The 20,563-nt window shown below is 40.9% G+C and overlaps 1 protein-coding gene across 3 annotated transcripts; it reads right to left on the bottom strand.

Annotated features, from left to right (window-relative positions):
• Positions 1–4,840: 4,840 nt before the first annotated feature.
• Positions 4,841–20,483, bottom strand: zbtb44 (zinc finger and BTB domain containing 44). Of its 3 annotated transcripts, none has more exons than XM_070970217.1 (6): positions 20,160–20,483; positions 16,811–17,917; positions 15,688–15,772; positions 15,044–15,195; positions 11,712–12,012; positions 4,841–8,921 (listed from the first exon to the last, which is right to left on the bottom strand). In XM_070970217.1, the coding sequence occupies exons 2-6, from the start codon at positions 17,877–17,879 to the stop codon at positions 8,513–8,515; spliced, it is 2,016 nt and encodes a 671-aa protein (XP_070826318.1). In that variant the 5' UTR covers positions 17,880–17,917; positions 20,160–20,483; the 3' UTR covers positions 4,841–8,512. The 3 variants fall into 3 exon arrangements, with proteins under 3 accessions (XP_070826318.1, XP_070826320.1, XP_070826319.1); XM_070970219.1 differs by having other exon boundaries at positions 11,929–12,012; positions 20,160–20,476; XM_070970218.1 differs by having other exon boundaries at positions 4,847–8,921; positions 20,329–20,439.
• Between the last annotated feature and the right edge of the window lie 80 nt (positions 20,484–20,563).

Raw genomic sequence — 20,563 nt, 5'->3', positions numbered from 1 at the left:
GCTTAGCTGTGGAAAAGGAGAGAAGTCAGTGTGGTCTATACTTTTCAGACGTCTGTCATCGCCATGCCTGGATCTTGGAAAATAAGGGAACAAGTGTATTCAATTTTTGCAAAACTGCAAGACGTCAGCCACAAGGATGGCCAATAACAGTACCCAGGTCCTGGGGTCACTACTTGAAATATAGAGTTTGAATGTCTAACTATTATTCTCTGGGATATAAAGCCTAATGAACCTGGCAAAGATGTGATTTGTGGAATATTCCACTGAATCCAACCCCTCCATTGATTGGGAATGTATGACGTGTATTAGTCATGCAGTGTGTTTTATTTTTCCTGGCAGCAAGGCTTACCCCAGCATTATCACTCTCTTCACAAACTGCTGTATCCAGTTTGTCTAAAATCCCCCTCCAGGCTTGCACATCTAACAGATAAGCCCAAAATGTAAACAAGTCATAAATGAATCTGCAAACACATGTTTGGCTCTGCAGTAAAAGTTTACAAGGAACAAAGTAAGAGCCCAGTGTTACGCAATAGCGTTGTAATGGAGGCAATGCATGCAGGGTGAAGGGGGGTGGGTGGGAATGATGGGTTCATCCACCCAGTCATTCATAATCATCCACCTGCCTTTCCTGAACAGATAAGATGGACCTTTGTTTCATGGGCATGGAATGCACAAATTTTCCTCTGTACTTTTTAAGAAGTTGGCTTCATCGTTGAAAGCATGAGTCTGGGTAGAGGGATGAATTCTGTCTGATGGGTGTACAATCTACCAGAGGCCAAAATCAACAAAACTCTGGCTCTGTAAAACGGAACAGATTAGCTTCATCTTACCCATCATCGGCACAGAACCACAGTGTCATCCCCCAATCTCCGTAAATTCCTCACCAAAGATTTCCAGGAATTTCATTACAGCCATTCATTACTAAACGTAGATTTATTACAGGGCCTGACATGTTGATCATGCTTTTTAACTAAACATTCCTGCAATAAATGCTGCTTTAAAAAAGCTAGATTTCTTAGAATATTTGGATTAATTTTTTAGATCTTTAAATTCTATCAGTGTCAATAAATGGTTCAAAGGTTCCACTGGAGGAGGATTTTTAATCAGCGCTAAGGATTAATCTAGAGAATTTAAGACCAATCAACACCCTTTGATTGCATTTTGTTCAAACTATCAAAAAGTGATGAGGGTTGAGGAAGAGGATGTGGGTTGCCCAATTTTAGTACATTTTCCAAACCAAAATTCAATAATCATGGCACATGGAAACGGTGTGGTTAAGGTTCGGGAAATATCCTGTTTATGGAAAATAAAATACGGTGAAGGTATGCCTGAGGTTAGGATTACAACACGTGGTTAAGGTCAGGGAAAGATCAGGCTAAGAGAAAGCATGCAGGAAGCATGTTATTGATTAGCATGAATTACAGGTTTGTGACGAGCAGGGTATTCCGGTCTCCTCCATGAGTCAGACGTACGACATCCACCCTGTCCTCCACACCCTTCCTTTATTGCTTGCTATATGTAGAGCACACCACTTCCCGCACTGGCACCGGACGTTAAGCGTGAGCTGTGGAATCATTCAATATGGAAGTAATAGAGAGCTGAAGTGAAACCAGAACTTCCAGGTTTAGAAGTAAGAAACCTCATTTAAAATGCCAATGACATTTGGAGCAACAGTAATCACAAAGAAATCCTTCCTTGGAACAGAGATTTTTTAAATATCGTGTGACTCAGATAAGGATGGTAGTTTTTTGAAGCTTGATTTGTCTGAGAATATGGACAGTATATCCAAGGAACGCTTGTTTGTATGTAGTCGATCATTCATTCTGATAGTACAGCTTTAATGGTGCCCCATGAATCCTATAAACCCACTTGAAATGCTGCAGTTTCAGCATTATTGGCCAAATGTCCAAGTAACAATCTACTTAAATACTGTTGTATGTGTATTTCTGTAACATCTCTTTTGCTACTTTTCAACACCAAATCCAAAATATTCATCCCATCCATACGGCCAGTTCTTGACAGGCTTTTCTGTTCTAAATATATTCTGATGGCATGCGTATGTCTCAGCCACACAGGGAATGATGTCTTCTATGTTTACAGAGACAAAAACTGAGGTTTTTGTCATAATTGAAAGAAAAACACAGTAGTTAGCTCTGGCGGCAGTCGTCATCAAATCAGACAAAGACAGAACTCAAATTTCATCAACAAAAATGCAGAGGAAGAAGAAACAGATGAATCGCTTGGAGGCTGCTCTCTGTGACAGCACATGATTAGCGGTAAAAATATTTTGTGCTGTCTGAGCCTTTGTTTTTCTTAAGAGACAGCTGTGCCATCTAACATAATGACATCCTTGGGTGCTGTGGACTGCTGGAACTTTTATTTCTTGTTGTGCAAAGTTCTTAAGTTTAAACTGGTTACAGGTAAAATTGGTAATAGCCATGGCTCAAGTCTTCTATACATGTCTGAAACATGGGAGTGCTCGTGAACGCATGATGCATGAATGTGGAAAATTACAAACTCCTGACTTCTCAAAATGACCAGGTCCAGACAAAGTCTTCAGCCCCACTAACATGAATTATACAGACCGATCTGGCAGCAAAAACGCTAGCAGGGCCAATGGAGTCAACAATGTTAACGATTTGAGTGTGGAAACTCGTTCTTAACCTTTTGTATCTGGAAGCAAAATAATCTGAGCTCAAAGGTCCACGAGCTGTCAGCCAGAGCTCTGATGCTAACAATGTTGTCTGCTTGTGTCTGTCGTGGATGGAGCTGCAGAAATATGTCTAAAACACTGTCAGCGCACTGCAACGTAGATTTCTTCAAAGATAAACTGAGAGGACAGTGCCAACAGAAACAACGAGGCAGCAGCTGACTTTTGAGTACTTATGTAACTAAATGTGTTTGTATAACACTAGCAATGTAATAATTTGCAATTTTGTCAACCTGCCAAGCGTAAACCGTTAGCAGCGCTTCATCTGACTCCTCAGCACAAAGCAAGCTAAACTACGAGGTCGCAATAATGTTCACAACCACTACAGGTATTGCTAAAGGTTTCAATTCAGCCCTAACCTGGTTTTTAAAATGACATCATCTTAGTAAATATTGAATGTGTTGAAAAAATGCATGTGCTTTCATGTGCGCAAATCCCTCAAATGACAGATCTTCTCCCAGCCTGGTTGCACCCTCACAAGCCTGCTTTTTATTCAACAGCGATCAATTGTTTTGGACCCTCCACCACAAATGATTTTTTTAGTGTTATCATTAAAATATACAAGCCTTTTATTATTGCACCGCTTGTACTATTCCGCATCCCCTCGTAGAATGATATGTTCTGTCTGCACAGTGGAGTTCATGAGGACTAAGTTTCAGTCATGAGGCCAATTAAGCTCCAAAATCTATTTTACTGCCTTTGTTTTTGACTGCTGTGTGTGTCCATTGAACTGTAAGTGCTTTAAGTCACATATTGATATAGTTTAATCAATACGCATACATATTTAAGATAAGCTACCACTGGTGATGCTAACAAGGATAGTTATGACTTAATGGTTAATTTGTGATTTGAGCAGTCACTGAAGTGGTTGGAGGTGTTTTCAGAAGCCTCTGCCTCACTCATTCTCTTTCTTTTAGAAGCTACTGCAAATATGACAATTAAGATAAGATTCTGGCAAGAATATTTCAGCTCCATTGGAAAAGAATTAATCATGTCTTCATCGTGAGTTTAACAGTTCATACATCCATGTTGTGAGTTACATTGTGGTTTTGACACAACTCTGCGTTCAATTGAGCATTAGTGCAGTTCAGACTGATCATGTGTTGGAGCCTCAAAAAGGATGACAGCCACCTCGGAGCCAGAACGAGACATGTGGTGTTGGTCATCCAAGAAAACAAAAACTCCAAGCCGAGAAATAATGATGAGGAGCAGTGCAGATGTGACTCCCCTCTAAACTGTGTGTACTCTGACTTTATGATGTTGGGCTGGTGCCCAGACAGAGTGCAGAACTTAAAATACTGAATGCTCATAGCATAACAATGATGTTTTGACCACTTTAAGAGCCAGTACACATCCTCAGAACATCTGTGAGAGTGCTGCCTGATCAGCAGCAAATGGTCAACTTTAAGGACTGTTGGTGGTCCTGTGGGCTCAGCGGTCTACCATGCTGACTGTGCAATCACAGTGTCCCGGTCTGAATGTGGTTGGGGACCTTTGTCATCACCTCTCTGTCCCCTCATCTCAAATGTCTCCTGGTCTTCTAACAGAGACAAAAAGCCTAATTACAATGCAGCAGATCAGCTACCTGGCTAGGTTCAGATCTGTCTTAAAGTGGAATTCCATTGATTTTACACATCAAAGTGTTTACAGGAATGTGACTGCACATGTGGAAACAGCTGTATAAGAGCCCTTTGAGACTGTGAGGGAGCTGTGTGAAGTCAAGAGGAGGAATTAGAAAGACGTGTGCTTACTAGGCCTCTGTAGCCCACTCTTCATCTCTGCTTGAGGCTAGCACCTTGAGGCTACATTAGCCACCACTAGCTTCACGCCCCATGTTTCAGACTGAGCTGTCAGCTGTTAAAATGGCATTTTGAATAACGTGTGTGGCAGGTTTTGACCAGGAAGAAGAACGTGTAGTTCTGCAGCATCGATTCGGATGATTTTTTAACTGTCCATCATGAGTCTGAGAATGTTATTGGTGTTATAGGTGCGATGATGGATCAACAGCCTTTTCTTTGTGATGATGTGGAGTATATTTGAAAAGTCATTACCAAAACAGAATGTGCTTAAATGAACTTCAAATCATCTTACATCTATAACAGTGACATAAAACAACTTCAGACAGGTTCTAGCCTTATTCTGACTTTGTTTTTTTATTTACATTTCATACTTTTACAAAAACAACTCTTTTTTAATAACAGGACTGCAAAGCCAGAACACCAGCAAAGATTCAGAACAACCATAAACTCTAAAATACAGAGTGGTCTTGTCAGTTTTTAATAGCCAACTGTGGAATATGATCCAGTTAAAACACTCAACACCACAAACGTCAGTTCTCCCTATACAATGTGCAGGTTGCATTACTATTTGGGATGTTTTTGTACAGTTTCTCCAAACTACAGTTTAAATACAGTATCAAAGACACAAAATACAACATCTGTCTCAAAGCAGGTTGTAATCAAGTAGCCTACAGTATAAAGAATATGCAACATAGTATGAGTGTATATACTGTATATTTATATATATACACACACTGCAGACAGTCACAAAGTGAAGACTACCAAGGCCCCCATACTCCCAAACTAAGCTGTTCTATTCACATTTAACAAGAATATCCAAAGATGCCATGAAACAGCAACCATAATACAAAAGTCACCAAAAATATATATGCCATTATGAAGAGCTACCATGTTTTTTTTCTTAGATTTTCCTACTTTTAAATAAAGGACTGGAAAACGTATACAACATCAAGTGTACATTGAAAAGGCATGTCCTGTATATAATCAAGATATCTGAAAACATTGCACATAAAAAGGGATAACGCACAGAAAAGAAGAGGGCATGCTGAACGACAGATCAAAGCTACGCTGGATGAGGAGTCGTTGACAAATAAGGCCTTGACAGAATGCATCGCCAACTGAAGACATGCTCTCCACTTCACAGAACGATATGAACATGCAACTTTAGAAACAAACAGAAAGGAGCTGAATAGAACCGGTCGTTTGATATCAAAGCTTTGTTCTTTGTTTCACAGATCAAAAGGGGTCCTTGCCTATTTGATTCACCTTCAGTCACATTTGAATAAAACAAAATTATACATTCTTCTTTTTTTGTTTGTTTTAAATAGAATTCACCATTCCAAAGACAAAATTAAAACTTTTAAAACAACACCTGTCCATTTATTGCACACCATTGGTTCACAAAAATATTTTGGGCACTTTGCGTTTCAACAAACAGCAGCATTTCATTATAAAAAAGTCGTTTGAATACAGACACCGAAGAGAACAGATGAAAAGCATGACATACAAATGGAGAATAGAAAACATTTTTCTTTTAATTTTGATATTGTGCAACTAGAGTTAATAGGTCCATTTACTAAGGCTAGCCTCTTAAATGCACAACATCATACAGTGTTTTAAGGGGCGAAACAGCAGGACCCCTTTGCTAAATAGCATGGACCACTTTGAATGATTATCTCTTTCTTTTATTATGTGCAATTACTGATTGCCATGGCAAATCCCCAATGAGATAGAGAACATTTGGTCCTGTCAGAAAAAGCATGATTTGTGCCCAGACAAAAAGGGCAAATGGCACAACTTTGAAAAAGTTAAAGATAGGATGGCACAGGCTGACACAAGCTCTTATTAAGACAGCTCTCAGCGAATTTTAATGGTCAGGACAGGGTAATGTTGATGCCCTCATCACAGCCATATCAATCTTTACATTTACAATCACCCCAGTATGTGAGGTCTTGCATGCTGCTGTGGAAATCCTAAAGGTTGTCTCTTTGCTCTACTTTCAGGGCGTAACAGAAAATTAAAAGATTTCACTCAACAAGATACCCAGTCACAGTCAGTAGCATTCAACTCATGGATTATTACCATGGGTATCATTATCTTCTCAAAAAACAGGCACAGCAACGTCCAAGGACACAATTACAACCATGTTGGCACAACACACGTAACAGGAGCTGGAGGTTTGACCCAAAGTCAGCATTACAAAAGTAAATGAAATTAGTAACATCAACTGTCAAACTGTTAGCAGTTTAAGGTGAAGGATACGCTCTGGCCTAACATATAATAATAATAATAATCATTTAGAATGATTGAACTCACAGTATTTGCATTCACACATTAGCATGTTCCTTTTGCTTCTAAAGCAACGTTATCGCATAACACCAAATGGCCTTGTACTCTGTTCTGACTGAAAACTGGCCGTCACAGAAAGTCATCTTAATCTTTGCATTACTTATTACTGCTGTCTTGGTTGCAGATGTACAGTATTTTCTTAGATTATAATCAGGGAACTCTGCACAGCGTAGTTCTTCCCTTTGTGTCAGAAAAATCAAAGAAAGCTGGTGGTTCATCCACACTTTGGGGATAACATCATGTTCTCGGTTTATCACCAACAAAGTCGCACGAGGATAAAACTTTGAAAAAGACAATCATGTTGTACCTAAGTGAAACATCACTCCAACAGTCATTCAATATCCGAGACCATCAGCAGTGTACCTGCAGGTAAATCCTGATGGCCGTGTCAGATATCAACATTTAGAAGACAAACTGAAAAACTGAAAAAAACTGCCAAACAGGCCAAACTTCAACTGGGATGGATGCTACATTACCATGTCTCAGAGCCCATTTGGGAATATAACACTGCAGTAGTGAGAAAACCTTGTAACTCTTGATTTTTTTCCTTTTACATTAATTTCAGTCATTGTCATTTATTTGGTTGGAGTTTAGACCAGAAGATGCGTCAGTGCTGATCCAGGTTTAGGTTTAGAGTTGCGAGGTCTGATTCAACAACAGTGTTCATAAAAAATTAAAAAAATAACTTGTAATAGGTCAGAAATATTATATACTGCACAAATGTGTTATGGGAATACTCTGTCAATATAATTTCAAGTTTTAAACATTTAAAAATTAAATGTACGGTGTTCATATAGATAAAAAGAAATGCACATACACACACCTGACATATCATATTTCACAACACCCAACATACACAGCATTCAAATAGTAAAACTACAGTACAAGCTATTGCAATATAGATAATATTGACATTTAACAGTTTGCCTATAGCGACGGCACTGAAGGAATAACACAGTCTCAGCCCATACAAACTAGCATTATCACTACAAATGAAATACAATGGTTTTTTTTTTATTTATTTAGCTCAGTTTCCAAAGACTTGATTTGTCACTGCTGGCAAAGTCAAGACCTCTTCTTCCTCTACACGTTGCTTTGTTGAAATGGGAACTCTCAGGCACTTTCCAAAAGTAGGGCAAGGCTTGTACTTAACAAACCTCAAATAGGCTAAGACAGAAATGACTTTAGCTTGTGCTGCATTCACGTCATATGGGAAAAAAAAAACTCTCCTAAACATTACTGTTCATTTCATAAATACTACTTTGAAATTCAGGTTTGGTGGTGGACTAAACCCAGATTTTATGACCTACTGTAATCTCACGTCACCAGCAAGGAGCTTGCCTCAGTCAAGGTTAGAGAAATGATACGATCATTGCAAAGAAAACAAAGAAAATAATCTTTTTCCTTTGCTGGATTTGGCTCAGTGTAAAACACGAACTCAAATAAGGGCATCTGTGTTGTGTTTGGAAAAACATCAAGGCAACTGAAGTCTTCAGGAAACTTCAATCACCACGTCTCGAAAGCTTCACATGATGAGGTTTCAACATGTCTCCATGTCCAAGTTGTCCCCTTTCAGCCACCGAGGTGTTTCAACAGATATTCCCATATGACATGACTGCAAAATAAGACGTGATGGCCAAGTAGAAGGCTTGAATCACTCTATGGTAATGGAAGCCAGCTCCTTGGCCTGGGCATGCTGCTGTGGCTGCTCTTCTTCAAGCACCTCTGGGGAGCTGCCTCCTACACTGTTGTCCATCTTGGTCTCCTCTGTCATGGCTGCCGTCTCATCGGCGTTCATCTTGAGGGAGGCTGGGGCTTCCAGGGGATCCAGGGGCTCGGGTGAAAGGAAGCCAGAGGAATTCTCACAATTCTGGGTAGAGGAGGAGACCTGGGAGATGACGGGCATCTGGACTGAGGAGGAGGATGAGGCCGCAGTGGTGGTGGAGGTGGAGGTGCTGCCCGGGTAGACGGGGTGATGTTGGGACTCCTCTAGCTCATACTGGACTCCCAACGCCTCCTCCTCCTCCTGTACCTGGCTCAGGTAGTCGGGCACGAGGAAATCACTGCAAAGACGAAGACAATGAGAGGAGCTCAACGTTCCTTCAGCTGCAACACAAAAGTTTAAACTACACACATTGACAGTTTAAAAGAGTTGAGTTTGAGAAACAATCTTTCATACACATGATCAGCACTGATCAGCAGACAGAACAAAAATACTCTCAAACTGTGATGTTCAGTGTCTTTAAGGAAGAACTGCTACCACCAACAAGGCTATGTTGCCATCCCTGTTAGCCTGCCTGCCTGTCTGTCTGTAAGCAGGCTACCCTAAAGAATATATGAACTGAAGGCCATGACATTTGGTAGACAGACAGGCCTTTGACCAGGGAACAAGTTGAGTTAAACTGGGTTTAGAAATGTAATATTTTTTGGCTAAACCATGCTGAAACTGAACTCATGGAAGGGGACTTTTTTTTCCAAATTAAATACATCTGGGGGATCAAACAATGAATTTCAAAACATTACCCAGAAGAAAAAGGTTGTAATGTGTTGTACTACTCAGAGGTACATACAGTATGTGGGGACATGGACAGCTTGATCCAGGTTATAAACTGAAAAACACAAACTATCTTGTGCCTGCAATGCATTCTGGTCTATAGAAGCTACTGCTGTAGCCAATAATGCTATTTGATAGATTTTTTCCCTGTATCACTGCTCATTTTTTGCCAAAAAATGCAGGTCTAGAAAGCTCATATAAAAGCTCCACAACTGCTGGGATTTTACATAGCTGATTTGTTTTGGCTATAAACCTCATCTCAAATGTTATGTCATGTTACATCAGGAGAAGGCCAGACAGAACATGAGGTTTTTTACATTTTTTCCCATGATCTCAGGGATATTACGCTGTGTTGTCTTGAGGTTTCAGTACATCTTAACTGTTTCGTTTGTGGATAGACACAAAGAAACATTCCATGATCTAAAATGTGTTTCCTTGTAGTTACAGAATATGGCCGGCCCGTATAGCCAGACCATTTCCTTGTGATTAAGTAACAATTATTTTGTGAATATAGGAAAATAAAGCTTATTTAAAAAGTAATTCATCCTGATGCACACTGCACTTGAGAAGCAATTAGATGCATGCTTTATCCAGCCTTCCATCCATTATTTACACTTGACCTGTGGGCACAGATTGATTAGACAAACAACAAAATTAACTTAACAACTTTTTGTGATGGCTTATGTCTAATTAGTGTGTTACAGAGGATAGTTCCTTCATATGTTGCCAATATATTTAGTGAGAAGAAGATGTGTCGATGCAAATGGCCAATATGTCAAATTAGAAAAACAGCTAGCTTGGTCCCACTTGACTCTTCATGTGATAACACCTCACACACTTCCTCTGACGGAGGGCCTTTAGAACGTGTGTGTGCCCACTGCGACCTTGATTGTCAACTAGATTTATAAACTACAGTTCCCAGTCATGCGGCTCAGCATGTACAGACTATCAAACACTTGGAGTCAGAGCTCAGGATCAGGATAAACAGTTAGGATTGAGTGTAAGTGGCCTCTGTGGCACAGATGACAGCTGAATCTGACACTGGTCTGCAAACTCAGCTTCGAAAAAAATACAGAGTAGTTAACATATCTTTTTATGTGAAGACTGAGGATGGGAGTTAAGAGTCTGACTGGATTGCCAGAGAAGTTTCCACACTGTTACGATCTCAGGCGTAGACCTTCTACTATAAAACCTTTGAGGAGTCAATGGCCCGTTTGAGTCCTGCCGACCTGTGAGGGCTTGAGTTGATTAAGAAGTGGAAAAGTCTGGGAAATAAAAACACTCCTCGACTTTCTAAAGACACTGTGTCCTGACTTTCACGAGGCTTTGTGGGCTGAGGTGCTGATAAAGACAAACAACCCACTACATGTGGGGAAGGAAAATCCATTCATATAGAAACAAACAGAAATGATTTAAGTTGTGTTTTGCAGCTATTGTATGACCAAACATTTGAACACACTTAGAAAAGTTTCAAAGGTGCAATCGTTTCTCTGCTTGCTTTAAGCAAAGCTGAAGGTTCTAACATTGGTAGTTTTGTATAGGTGATAACCCACTACAGAGCTGACACGAACTTGAGGTATTTGCCATCTTCTCTAAATGCTGAATGTTAAAGGAATAGTTCAACATTTTGGGAAATACACTTTCAAATTCACTTTCTTCCCAAGAGTTAATTGAGAAGAGTGCTACCACTCTCACACCTGTAAGGTAAATATGAAGCTATGGCCAGCAGCCAGTAGGTTTATCTTAGCATAACTGGTCCCAACCAAGAAACCACCCAGTTCACAACCCCGAGTTAAACAGTGAAGTTATGTTTTTTTACACTGCCCTTTATGTACTGATTAACTGATTTCTGTACTGTGAGCTTTAGAGGTACTGGTAGGCTGATTTTGATTCCTTTGGACGCAGCCAGACTAGCTGTTTCCAGTCCTTATGTGAAGCTAGGATAACAGGCTGCTGACTCCAGCTACATATTTACAAAATAAAATCAGTAGTATTGATCTTTTCATCTACCTCCAGGGAGGAAAATGAGTCAGGATATTTCCCAAAAATGTCAGAATATTTTTTGAAACAAGTGAAATCATACCCTCCCAATAAATACAGTCAAATACTTCAGGTGCACTTGATCTGGGCATTCAAATCAATTGCAAACATCTCAAAAACAATACTACAAAACCAAAGCAAAGTCATGACAGGAAAAATGATCAAATGAACCTCAGGTATTAGAATCTAAACTGAAGATATTTCTGATCCAGGTGAGATCTGAGTAAATGAGGGGGGTCAGCACCCCCGGACTCCTCACCTGCTCTGGAAGTAGTTTGCTAGTTCGGATGCCTCATGGTTCAGACTCCTCAGGTGTACAATTAAATTGCCAGAGTTGGTGAACATGGCCCCGCACGTTTTGCACTCGTAAATCCGCGGCTTGCGGATTATGTGTCGGGAGACCCTCATGTGGTGCTTATATTCACCGAAGGACGTGAATGTGGCGCTACAAATCTGGCACCGGAAACAGCGTTTACCTTCGTGCTTCAGCCGATGCATCTTTAGGGAGTAGGCCCGTGTGAACTTTTTCCCACAGCGGTCACACTGGAAAGGCTTAATGCCTGGGAAGGAAGAAAAAGCCAAAGTTCAGCTGAGCTGCACACAGCATCACACGGGTACTGGGGGTCAAAGTCAGCCTGAACTGTTTTCAAATCAGTTTCCCAGAATTCCATCATCCATTGATTGCTATATACAATTTTTAGGAAGGCATGGCAACACACTATCTTTTAACTCTTTATTTAGATTTCCATCAGAAACTATTGCTACTACTGATAATAAAAACTCTCTATGTAGAGTTGTAGTGGATTCCAGTTCACTTTTATACCCATTTCACAAAAGTAGATAAACACATATTTGTTTGATTCCAAGCTAATGAATCAGTTATCAAGTCTTTCTGGACTTGTTAAAACAAGGAACAAAATACGTAGGTGGTCTTTTAACTTGGACATGTGGACATGTGATCTGGTAAAAGTTTATTTATTTGAATATCAATCTTTGAAGTTTAGCTCCAAGAATTTTTTTCTCCCACAAACTACCCACCAAAACAGACTCAGTGAGGGATTCAAAAGGATTCTTCGGAACATTACATTTAGAAAGGCAAAATACATATTTCTATCTTTTATAGGCTTTCTGTAAGTGCTGTCACTGTGCATGTACTCATCCCAAACCGTCGGGTATAGGACAGTCAGCATGCCACTCCCTTGGTTCAGTACTTCCTGTGTACTAAACGATCAGCGTCACAAAACTCATTTTGATTTACTGTTCCCCCTGCCTCTTCAACATGTTAACTCCCTCTAATATCATTGGCCTTCCCTCACCCAAACTCATGAACAACAGAGCCATCACACACCTAGCACTCACAACAGCAAACGACACTGATCAGCCCCACATTCATCACTTCACATCAGTGCCAGCGGTACAGACGCGCAGGGCCGTAAAATGGAGGAGAGCTGGCTTCAGCAGGAGGTTTGTTCCCTCTGCCACTGCAGCCCTGAACAAACTGCCTCACTGACAATGCTGAGTGTTCAGAGGTATGAATGGGCAAGTATCTGTGGTGACTCTGTGTATTGTCTTTATCTGTATGCTGCTGTGTGTTTCTGTGTTAAACTGGCTGTGAAAACAGATCTCCCTCTGGGAGAGTGAAGTCTAAATTCTAGAGCATGAGTTTTACCCAGAAACCTTTAGCAGTTCACCGCATGTCGTCTATCGCTTGTAGCATGCTAGGCGCCATAGCCCCATAAGGCAGGTAAGTCAAGCTCATGCTGCATCACTGCCATCTGAATGGCCATGACATTTAGATCCACTGTATGGGAGCATTAAGGCTTCCCGGTTAGTTGAACATGCGCAAAGATTAGTGGATCGGGTGAAAATAATGACGACATTGTTCTACTGAAGTTGGGTTTCTCTGATGAAACACTTCAAACATGTCATTTAGAGCACGATGGCATCACCTGAATGTGTTGATCAGCAGAATGAGACAAAAACAGACTGGAGGGCAAGTCCTTCACCCCCGTGTTCAAGCAGCCTCTCACTGCAGAGTCAAACCAAAGCAGGAACTGCTGCTGTAGTGTTATTGCTGCAGAAATGCCACCACACTCCTGACATTTGTGTTGTTTATCTGTGTTATTTACTTTTTCTTATTGGCAATATGCCAGTTTTTGAATGCCTTAACTGTTACAGTAAGAATTATAGCCACTATCAAATGTTCCTGTTCCATGTTTCAAAATAAATTATAAAAAAGTCATTTCCTAAATATTTGTTTGCTATACCAAAAATGTACCAAACCATTAACCCCAAACCTGAGACATGTCCTTTAGAGAAGAAACTGATAAATATTGACAACCAACACTGATACTACTTGACAGAGAAATCCCTGCCTCTTCTGCACTGAATTTCTCTACATATGACTGTTGACTACAGCTTTAAAATATTGGGTCTAGAAAGAAGCCTTTGCCTGGTGAATCTGATGTTGATTGTAGATATTTTAGATGACTGAAATACTGTCAAACTCAATCGTAGCTTAGTATTAGTAGTAACATTTCTGAACACTTCCACGTTAATAACAAGACACCAGCAATGAACAAAATGGCCTAGAAATTCAAGGTACAAAGCTAAGAAGTGTATCTGAAAGGTTCTGAGTTTGTACCTTTTCTATCCCAGGATATTTGCTAGGTTACAAAACCTTCTTATGGCATTGCTTCACAACCTCACTTAACTTGTGATGTCACCAAACCTTTCAAATGCAAGGTTGAATCCAACAGTGTTATAATATGAGTAAAGAATGCCAACATGGTAATTGTACAATTTCTGCATGATCTAAAAATAAGCGATGACAGAACATCCAACACATCGTGTAAAAGGCATGCTTTCGAAACCTTCCTATGAATTTCCTCATATATCAGATACACGGTCTACAAATGGTTTTCACCCCTTGGAGATATTTTCTCCTTTAACTTTTTTTTAAAACACTAACTCACAGTGGATTTAATGTGGCTTTTTTTACACTAATAAACATATAAAAGAATCTTTAATGTCAATTTGAAAACAAATATTTACAAATTCACCTACAAATTTATAATTTATAAATTTGTAAAACTCCCTAAAACCTTCACTGTAATGAAGGCACTTTGAAAGGACACTCTACCAATTTTACACATTCAAGTGCTTCCAGGTGTTGGTGAGTTAAACCGCTTACGTGTAAAAAGTTGTATAAAGCTTTAAGTGTCTCCAGAGGGAACTTTGTGTAGCCTGTTCCTAAAGTGATGAGTGATTGAGTCAGCATCAACGTGGCTGAAGACTACATGTCTGAAAATGAAAGGCGACTACATTAATCGCTCACACCCAAGTCACACCCAAACGCTTAGAGTACTCCTGTAAAACATCCCTGTATCAGCCAGTTGTTTTCGGAACTTGCATTATACCTGTCTGATAGACCAAACAGATCAACCACCTCTAGCATCTGAGTCTGCGTTTCTGTTGATCAGTGTCAAAAAAGCTTCATTACATCAACTGTGAATAAATGTTGTAGTACAACAAAACATGAAAAAGATCAATACTCAAAGCTTAAGTTTTCACTGTGCCCATTTCACATACCGGAGTGTATGAGCATGTGCTGCTTCAGGTTTTGAATGCGTGTGAATCTGACTCCGCAGGTTGGGCATTGGAAGGGCCTGTCGGGGCCATTGGTGCCAGGCCTGGCTGAGGGGCTGATATAGAGGTGGTATGGGTACTGAATGCCTTCTAACCTGAAACATAAAGAGAGGAAACATCAACATCCAATTTTACTTACACTGAAAAAGGAAGCTGTACGAATACTTGTGAACAATGTCCACAAAGTAACTTTTCCAGAGCAATCTTTGCACATAAAGAATAGCCTGTAAGTTTGGAGGGGAAATAAGGACCCACAATGAATTATGTCAAGTGACTGGTATATCAAAAAAAGTTGCGTTTCAGAACATTAACACTGAATTGTTAGTGATGATAGTGGTATGAGTCAGACTGCTTGGTGTTTGACGTTCAGAGATTTCCAGTTCGCCAGCAGGTAAAATGTATCACGAATGTTCGTTGCTTTTACAGTTGTTTATATCATAGTGCATCACGTCTGTGACATTTCAGCATGACGTCCAAATTTATTAGCTCAACAGGTGTGGCTCAGACACCTTGTTATGAGGTTTGTGTCTATATATTCTTTACTGCTTATGACTTGCCTCGCCGCAAGCTGTAACAAATCATGATACCTTTCATCATCTTCTGCATGTCCTCCAGTGTTAGAAGTGCTCTGCATTGACGGCAAACCCTCAGACACTCCCTCATCCATCGACCCTGGCAACAGGAAGATAAAGAATTACTCACATGGTAGTTGTCTATTGAATTTCTGACTACACAATAAAGTCTAGTGCATGTCATCTTGGGTCATGGAGGTGGACTAATACCTGACTGTAGGTCTTTGAGGACTGATGCCATGTTCAAGGATTGATGCTGCTAGATTCCAATTCACTGTGCTATTCAGCAGTTTAGGAAATAATGATGAGCGTTTCCAGTTTCTTTTTATTTATGGTAGTGTAGGAAAGCCAATCATACAGTATTTGGGCCACCGGACAATAAAACTTTCGAATGAGACCAATACAAATAAAAATGTTGTAGGTGGGCTGGCAGCAGGGTAGAAGTAGTTAGCACGAGTATTATTTCTAGTAATGTAATTCATGTTATCCGTTCTAACATAAGTCTTGGATGGTTTGGATGCATACTACAGAATCTTTACAATGAAAGTTCATATTTTTTAACAGTATACTTCAATTTAACAATAAAAAACAGATGTGACAATGAGGAATAACCAATACGTTTGGCAAAAATAACACCATTAAACACAATCAGTGTGGAGTTGATGGAGTATAAATTTCCACACCTCAAGTAAAGAGCAGGACAAAGCCGCCAACGTTACTCTGATATGTGGCATCAGAAAAGAAAATGTTAATAATGTACAGGTACAGGCCACAAAGTCAGGTAGTTAACTAATAGCATGCCCCCTACCTTTAGACGGTTGCTATAGGTTACTACTGCAGGTAGTAGGCATGTATATGAAACTTCTTTGGTCTATGGTAAACCCAACTCATTCGTAGAGGATACTAAATTTAAGCATATGGTTGAAGTGCTTGAGCCCAACTTCAATGTGCACTAGTAGATAGTAAGCTTGTTAGCTGGGCCTGCCAATGTTTATGGCTTGCAATAGAGCAGACAAACAGTGCTTAATTCATTCTTGACGCTACTCTTCTTGTATTTCTGGTTTTAGAAATAGTAAAAGGTTAGTGAGCTGTCAGATCTAAATGCTCTGGATCAGTCAGGTAAGGAGAATAGACCCACCTATAGAGGAGGACTGTGGACTGATGAGGAGCTCCTCCTGGACCTGCTCACTCCCTGGCACTGTCTGCTGGTCACTCAGCGAGCTCTGGGAGGCACTGACTGGCTGTGAGGACGCCTCTTGGACCTCCTCATCACTGAGACGCTCCACCTTCACCCTCACATCTTCCTCCTCTGCAGCCACGGGTGACGAAACCACCTTAGAGCTCTCACAGGTGAGGAAGTCACTGAGCCGCCGGCCAACTACCACCTCTGAGGTCCCTGGAGTGCCCTGCTCTAAACACCGAGGGCTCTCCGGGAGCTTTGATTTGTCAGAGTGGAACCTCCGGTCGATACCGAATGGGAAAGTCCATGGGAAGGCCAGGGAGGACTCCACTGGCTGGGCTGTGCTGTCTGAGAATGAAGGGGATGGGTTGGGGATCTGAGGGGAGGTGGTGACCATCTGTGTAGTGCATTTGAGTGGACTCTCAGGCGATGCCATCGTGACAAAGCTTTTGCGTTTCCGTCGTGATTCGCGGCATATAGGAACGTTCCTCTCCATCACGCTGCAGTCAGATGAAACAGGTGACACGCTGCCATCCAATGGCGTCAGGGCACAGTTTGATGAGGCGCTTTCTGGTGCTGATTCATGTGGTTTATCTGCTGACATGTTGTTATTGTTGTTGTTGTTGTTACCTGGGCTCCACAGAATACTCGACTTCATGAACTCTGAACACGTGCTAGCCACAGCAAACATCTGCATGTAACTTGCTGCTGCCAGAACATCGATGATATTCTCCGTGCTAATGGACAAGGTAGAAGTGTAGGCATATTCCAGCAGGGGAGCAAAGCCACTGACGGTTACGTGATGAAGATCCAACACAAACTTGTCCTCCTCCTCTGGCCGGCCCACCAGTTTGGAGCGGAAGAATTCACTGCAGCAGGCCAGGACCACTTTGTGGGCCAGGAAGAGTTTGTCTTGGACCCGGATGGTGACATCACATAAGTGACCCTCATTGCGTAAAGCGTTGAGCTTCTCCAGCATCTCCTGGCTGTGGGAGGTTGAGCTGTGGGTGAAGGTTTTGACCCCCATATTGGAGTCAGTTTCTTACTGTGCACAGGAAATGTGTCCTGCAGAGAGTTCGAAAAAAAAAAAATTGAAAAAACAAAACAAAACAAAAACACTTCACTTCAGTTTGCAAAAGCTAAACCATACAAGCTACATCTGAGGAGTCCATTTCTGGTAGGAAAACAAAGAAACAAGATAAATTTTTGGTACATTTTGTTTTTCTTTAGAGTCAAGTACTTTACACCATTATTATTTGTATATAGCAATATCAATGTGTGAATAACGATAATGACAAAATTCAGCCCTAGCAGTCAAAGAATCAGGTGTCAAATAACAGATGTTACAGTGGACCCTCCCTGAACCACTCAATTAGAAATCAATAAGCACAAGGAGAAAATGAGACGGGATGAAACAAAAAGGCAAGCGCATTATGGAAGGTAGTGGGATATGTAGAGAGAAATACTTAGGTGCTCTATGAGGGAAGGCAAGGTAAGTGGGGGTGAAGGCAGGGTAAGGAGCACAGACAAAATTCCAAGTTATGTAACAACAATCAAAGCAGATGCGCAGCGATGCGAGCCAGACCCATGTGGAGGCCAGTGCACTACAGGATGCTCAGCAGCTGTCTGCAAGACATGTGGATTCTCTGAGGCATGAGATTTTCCATCAAACAAAAGCTCAAGCAAAGGGGCTCTCGCAGGGAGAGCATGCGCCCCTTTATACACACACACACCAAAGGAAAATACTCTTGGGCTATGTTGGCGCAGTAAATGCTAAATGAATTATAGACCTGGGCTGTGGAGGGGCTACAGGAGAGTGTCTAGCCTGCACCAGCAAGCAGGGCTACAAGAAAAGAGCGTTAATTTCACCACAGGGTTTTCTCAAGGCTGAAATATCTCCTGGAGGAGAATGATTTAGCTACATGATCTCTATCAAAGTTCTTCTTGACAAAAAAGGCATGTTCATGAAGAGTACATAGACTTGAAAGAGCAATCGGCTGATATTTAGAAAACATTATTAATAACTGTCTATTAACTAGCTAATCAATCCTTAATACCAGAATCTTACATGTTAAAGGCCATGTGGTTGCTCAAATACATATAAATGATTAGGTCTAGACTGTAGGTTTGATAGCCAGAAATTAATACAATAACTATTTTGATGATATGTTCTTTAAGAATAATATGTGAGGATTTGTTGATTCTTTTCTGTTTCATTTAACCACACAGCTTTGTTTTGTTTTCTTCTTTGGGTCAGACAAAATAAGCCCCTTTAAGAAATCACAGGGCCATAAGTTATTAGTTATATTCTATATACTTATAGATTAACTGATTAATCTATGACTATGTGACTAAGAGTCCGCAAAACAAGAGAAAAAGCTCCTCAAATTCACCACAACATATTCATGATGGCGATAGGGAGGAGGAGGCGTAGCATTCCACCTGGTACTTTTACTCTGTTTACATCACGCACTAGCAACTGACCACAAGCGCTGGGCTTAAACAGACTGCAGGAGAATGAGAGTCAGAGCGCAGCTAGGACGCAGAGAGGCTTTGTATAGAAGGCATAGGGATAACTATCTAATGAACAAGATGTTGGATAAACATGTTTGCAACAACCATCACAGTTTAGCAAACACTAGCTAACGGTGTCAAGCTGATTGGTCAAGTCAACCAAGAGATGAAATGTACATCCGATTTACTGTCGAAATAAAACACAAGTGACCATACTGAAATACTCTCTTTACTTTATTTAAAACGAATATGGTCGTTATCCATTGCATAAAGATTTCAATCAATGCTTTAATCAACTATACATATTCAGTTTTTCATTATTTCCAACAATTTGTGTGGTATTCAAGGTTGAAATTCTAACATTTTACTCCTCACTTGTCAACGTCTACCGAGCGACCAGTTCTTTCTTTCAAAAAGAGTAGTGGTCGTGTACTATATTATAATTGAGGTTATATTTTCCTTTCCAATTTATTGACACACATATTCAAACATTGTAACACACAAAACAAACTTTTGAGCTAGCAGCAAAAATAAATCATTCCATTTACCCCATTTATTTTGAAGCACAACTAGCCACATTTTCCGGTTTGACCGTGGATAACCCTGGATACGTCGACGCATCTGCTGCACGTTAGCCAACTGTCGTTAGCTACCTAGCTAGCGCTAGCCGACACAACACAGTGCTCTTAGTTTGTCCCTTTGCCTTTAACAATGCGCAGACAACAATTTAGCCGACTTGAGGCGTACACCGCGGGGTTTCCGTTATCAGACAGACTGTGCGAAGGGAATTTACCTTCTGGGATGAGGCCCCTGATAACGACTGGGCCTCGGGATGCAAACAGCTCAGCTGACAAAAAGCAGCGATAGTCGGAGACAGCGGTGCGCCCTGCCGCTTCACTCCGATCACTCACATTCCCTGCGCGTCTCAGGCGGTTGTCAGCCTGCCAGCCGCCCAAACTCACAGTTTAATTAACGCTCACATGAAGTCACATCACAACAGACTGGAGTTAAAAGTTTTCGAGGCGCTGTTTTCATTCCTTTGTGCTCCCCGCTGTCCTTTCTGCGCTGTATTTGTATCCCCACAATGCAACGCGCATCGCTCACTGTACTGTACAGTGAGAAGCAGGAAGTCTCACATTTAGCAACATGTTCGGCACATCTCACACACGGCTCAGGATTCCCACTGTTTATGTCAGT

The sequence above is a fragment of the Chaetodon trifascialis genome, chromosome 9 (genome assembly GCF_039877785.1).
Source record: "Chaetodon trifascialis isolate fChaTrf1 chromosome 9, fChaTrf1.hap1, whole genome shotgun sequence".
NCBI classification, from domain to species: domain Eukaryota; kingdom Metazoa; phylum Chordata; class Actinopteri; order Chaetodontiformes; family Chaetodontidae; genus Chaetodon; species Chaetodon trifascialis.
Note: the sequence above shows the minus strand (reverse complement) of the source record. Positions and strands in the feature narration are given on the sequence as shown.

Bases quoted from the DNA above. Each gene is read 5' to 3' on its own strand.
- zbtb44 (XM_070970217.1), bottom strand. From the start codon at position 17,879: ATGGGGGTCAAAACCTTCACCCACAGCTCAACCTCCCACAGCCAGGAG. The intron at 15,773-16,810 runs GTGGGTCTATTC...TCCTGTTGCCAG, and splicing joins TCCACAGTCCTCCTCTATAG to GGTCGATGGATGAGGGAGTG. The intron at 15,196-15,687 runs GTATCATGATTT...TTTATGTTTCAG, and splicing joins CATGCAGAAGATGATGAAAG to GTTAGAAGGCATTCAGTACC.